The 4,979-nt window shown below is 30.1% G+C and overlaps 1 protein-coding gene across 2 annotated transcripts; it reads right to left on the bottom strand.

Annotated features, from left to right (window-relative positions):
• Nucleotides 1-1,138: 1,138 nt before the first annotated feature.
• Nucleotides 1,139-4,368, bottom strand: LOC105637075 (ricin-like). Of its 2 annotated transcripts, XM_020680476.3 has the most exons (2): nt 4,340-4,368; nt 1,139-2,984 (listed from the first exon to the last, which is right to left on the bottom strand). In XM_020680476.3, exon 2 carries the CDS (start codon nt 2,965-2,967, stop codon nt 1,282-1,284), a length of 1,686 nt encoding a protein of 561 aa, XP_020536135.1. In that variant the 5' UTR covers nt 2,968-2,984; nt 4,340-4,368; the 3' UTR covers nt 1,139-1,281. The 2 variants fall into 2 exon arrangements, with proteins under 2 accessions (XP_020536135.1, NP_001295735.1); NM_001308806.1 differs by lacking the exon at nt 4,340-4,368 and having other exon boundaries at nt 1,282-2,937.
• Nucleotides 4,369-4,979: the final 611 nt, after the last annotated feature.

Consider the following 4,979-nt stretch of genomic DNA (forward strand, 5'->3'; position numbering starts at 1 on the left):
TTTTATTTTAATATTGGGTACAATTTGAAATTAGAGTGCTATTGTAATTAAAGTTGAAATTCAGGGTACTAGGAGAAGAAAGTTGACTTTATAATACAATAAAAACTAGCCCGCAAATTTGGGAATTTTTTAATGGTTTAGTCATTTTTAATCTAACATTGGTAGTTTATAATTTATTTGCAAGTTTTATTAAATTTGTAGGATTCGAATACATTATAATGAATTTAAATCGCACCAATAATAAAAAATTTTAGAAGATTATTCCCGTACATGTAAATTTAAACTTGCAATTAACTTTGATAAAGCTTTGTAAAGTTATTTATATGATAATATCTATTGGTTTGATTTTTGGAGTCCGCAATCTTATGGTTAAGCTAACAGATTGATTTGGAATTGGCGAGCATACCAACTGTAGGCAGTACACCAATTGTATGCAGCACACCAATTACAAAAATAATTTACGGTGATTTAAATTTTAGTTTGTGGGTTTGGATTCACGTATCTATATTTTACCAACCGTACAATTAGTATAAATTTGAACAAAGAAATGTTAAAAAACTTAAATTACTTGGAATAAAATTCAGCTTGTAATTACAGAAAATGTAAATTGATGTATGCATTTCATGCAAACACTTTTGGGATTAGTTTTAGATTAGCTTGTTATATATTTTGTCATTTTGACATTAATGAATTTTATTTATGTTTTAGATATTGTGATTTCTCATTTTGGGCAGATTCACCAATTGTTTGAAGGAGCTTCTCCTAATCTGATTGCTAAAATAATGTTCCACTACCTTAATCTTCTCAACTATCAACTTCTTTTTTTTTTTTTTTCCTTTTTGGTTACATAAGAAAGCAAGAAGAAAAGGAAACCTATCAACTTCCTTTATCCTTTATCACTTTCTTTAATTAATTAACTAATTAATTACGTAAAAATAGATTGAACTACAATTAATTAATAACCCATGCATCATTTAAATCCAAGTTTATTCCTTAAAATCTAAAGCCTAAGCCCAAACTCACAAAATGCGTTAATATAATAATTTTGATTTACTTATATAAAAGATTCAAAATGATCTTCCAATAAATTTCTTTCGGATTTTCTTTTGGTACTTGTTGGAGTTGAGCCACTAAAAGTTATGATTATATTATAGAAAGATACATTTCAATACATATTGACAACTCAGCTAGCACAGGAATGTCACACGCAGCTGTGCTCTTATTGTACGATATCCTTATTCTAAATACACATGTAAGCAAATAAATACATAGCATCGATGATCAAAGTAGCGGTAACCATCTCTGGTTGCGTCCTCCATTGAATGGCCAAATGATTACTTCCTCAAGGCTTGGATCTATCTTTTTAACATCCATTACCATTCCATTCTGTAAATTGAAAATTATGCCATCGTCTCGAAACGCCCAACGCTGACCAGACGATGCCAAGGAACAAGAATCGATAGTAAAGATCGTTCCTTTGGCATCTAATTTATTGCAAGTAAGGCAGTCATCTTTATTCTGTTGTGGCCGTATCGAACCATCTGCATACAAAGCCCATTTTTGCTCTGTTCTGTTACTTACACACTCCACAACCCATACTTTTGTTCCGTTTGTTTGCAAGCAAAGATCATTTTGCCCAAGAATGGGTGAGCGAAAAGGTTGTGTATTATTAGTGGCAAGAAAACCTTGACTAGAAGCATAAATGTTTTTCTCTAACGTTAATAATGCACCTTTATCTCCTGAATTTACCGTCAAAACTAGCCCAAATTGAGGGTTTATGATGGTTCCATTGTCCCATATTGCCCACTGAGTAGCATTATGCATTGCAGTTTGACAATCATAAATCACTACATTATTTCCTGCTGGATTAGACCCATTAGCCGTCAAGCACTTCCCATTAGATTGCAGTGTTCCATCTCTTTTCAAGGTCCATAGTTGATTGGCTGCAGGTTTAGATTTGCATGGCCACATATGAATTTTGTTTCCATCACTATAAATTTCATCGCTCACATCAAGACATAGACCATTTCGACCAAGAATACGCACTGTAGGCTCAAAATCAGTTGCACAACCACCACCACCAGATGAGGTTGAATTATCTTTGCAACTGATAAATAACATGAGCCCCAAGTTGGCAACTAATTCTCTAGTCACGCTATCCAAATTGAACTTAACGTTCAACCTTTGTAGTTGAACTGGCTCGGAAAAAACTCCTCCTCTAGATTCTTGAACTGCAGTTGAGAGAGCTTCCCAGTTGTTCTCAAGGCTGTAGATGGTACCATCTGGGCGAAATCTTTGCCCTTTTTCAGTGCTCCAACGCACTTGATGTTCGATGTATCTGAATCTCGCTGCTTCTGAAACCATTTGCATAACAACTATCAAGCAGGAAGCCAAGTCCTCTGTCTTAATGTTGTTAGCAACAATGTTGCTGACAGCTTCATTTAGTGGCAATAGTCCCAGATCAATTTTACTTCTTGGCATACCTGTACTATTTTCAAGCTCACCATAGCTACTTCCAAATGGAAGCGTATTTTGCTTTGTGTCATTGAAAAGATTAGAAAATGCAAGCTTATCATTAAAGAAGTAGGATTGATTTTGAAACCCATAAGCAACTACACCTGCAGTGGCAACATCCAGAGCTAATGTAATGGGTGTTGTAGCTGAACTTGAAAGTTTGAGTAAAAGAAACCGTTGCGAAACAGGCAAAGTGGATATATCGGGCAATACCGATATTCCATGGATTTGGTTTCCGCTTGTCAATTGATCTCTTACAGATTGAAGAAATCTTGTATAGCCCTCCTTGTCTTTGACGTTGATAGTGAAATTCAGCGTCGGATAGCCAAGGCTATTGTCGTTTGTACCATCTTCCGCTTTTGATGTGCAGATACAAGTTGATGCAAATATTACAGTCCAACAAAGCCATGTCCATACCTTCATGTTACCTTTAGTTCTCAGAGTGTAGAACATTTACAATTTTTATCCACCTGTCAACAAAAGAAAAGAAGATGCTCAAAGTTAATCTAGCTTATTCATCAATAATTAACAAAATAATCAAACTAATTTCATGAAGAGCAAATTAGGAAAATAAAATTTATTTTTTTATATATAACGCACACAAGCACACAAGTACAAATTATAAATCAAATTCAGGTTAAACTGAATTGAACCGGTAAAACCTAAATTGGTTTGAGTGGTTGATGATTCACTTAGTTGAATTTGACCATTTTCAAATAATTGAGAAATTCGAATTGAATCGGTTAGTCTAATCTTAGTTTAAAAACCATAGATAAGAGGAAAAATACTTCCAAAATAAAATAAATGTTATAGGAATGTTCTAATCTGAAAACCATTGAATTAGAATTTGAAGAAAATAGAAACATAATAATATATCTAAACTCAACTACTACAAATTCTTAAATGAGGAGGTAAATTACTTCTAAAATAAGATAATAAAAAAGTGCTACTATAAATACGTTCACATATGAGAAAGAGTTATTTTATTATCTAATTAGAATTTAAATAAAATAGAGACATACTTTATATAAAACTCAAGTACATTCAAATTCTATAAAAGAGTATAAGTTGATCGATTTTTGACTCTAGTCGGTAATAGCTTTTCAAGTAATTTTTAGTATTTTGACTAGTCAAAATGCTAAATGCTATTTTTTATAGTATTTAATAATATAGCATTTGAAATACTCAGGGAATTAAAGCTTATTACTTTACGTTGTTCATACTAACTAGTAGTTGAGCACCATAGTTATCCTAATAACCATTAGTTAGTTGATGCACATTAAAATATAAAATCAATATTAATAATCTACATAATTATTTTCAGATGCTATGTATCATAATAAATAATTATTAGATATTATTATACCAAAATGTAATATTTTTTATTTATATAACATATCAAAATGAAAAATAAAATATACACACACCACATATATAAACTATTAATGTTTAAAAATATATAATTTTGCTAGTAATTATTTTTATAAATTATATATATATATATATATATATATCCGCTAATAATTGATAAAAAAAATTTGTTAAATACAGTTGATAGAATGAACAAATTATTATGATTTCTACCGGTTATTAACTCCTAATTAAAACATTAACCAAAAAATTACAGAAATCAGTTGAACTAAATACAGCTCTTTATTTCATGCTAATTGCAATAGAGAATAGCTAGTAATAGTAAATGTATTTAAAAAAAAAAAAAAAATTAAGTATTGTGGTTCAATGAACGAAAATTGGGAACCCTATCGAGCTTATAGGGGTCAACAAGGACTCTACATATATAAGAATTGAGAAAAGCTTCATTACTTACAAAACAAGTGAAGAAGCAAAATAGATAGAGGTGGCTTAATTCTAGGATTGCATATTCATCACCTTTTATATTGGGTAAATGGGTTCCTGTTTCCTTTTTTTTTTTTTTTAAGCAATCCACAAGATATTTACTCATGGTGGCAAATGATGATTATAACAATAATGCTGATTATTGGAATTTTGTGGAAGATGACAAAAGACATATTTTCTTTTCTTTTAATTTTTTTTTTTCAATTTCCCTAATTTGAGGCTAATAGTTTTTTTTTGTCACTTAATAATATTACTTATATATGTATCATATTAAATTCATTTTTTAACTTTAATTAAAGATAAATGATTCATTCTGAAATTCATAAAAGTTATGTTTGTTTTAAGAATAACGTATCTGTAAAGTATTTTGTAAAATTTTCAATATATTTGAAATATCATGAAAATCAGTCAATAATATTAAATTTTATGGTTAGAGAGGAAACTAAACCATTTTAAAAAAAGGAAACATTTCGAAGGTAGTAAAAGAAAAGTTTATAAAATATAAATTATTATTTTTTCATTAATCAAGGGTAGTGCTGATCAAACTGATTAAACTGAACCAATTTAATTCGGTTGGTTTTTCACAAGAAGTTCAATTTTGATTTAAACAT

This window comes from Jatropha curcas, chromosome 1, assembly GCF_041381405.1.
Source record: "Jatropha curcas cultivar XTBG-Jc1 chromosome 1, XTBG_Jcur_1.0, whole genome shotgun sequence".
Lineage (NCBI taxonomy): Eukaryota > Viridiplantae > Streptophyta > Magnoliopsida > Malpighiales > Euphorbiaceae > Jatropha > Jatropha curcas.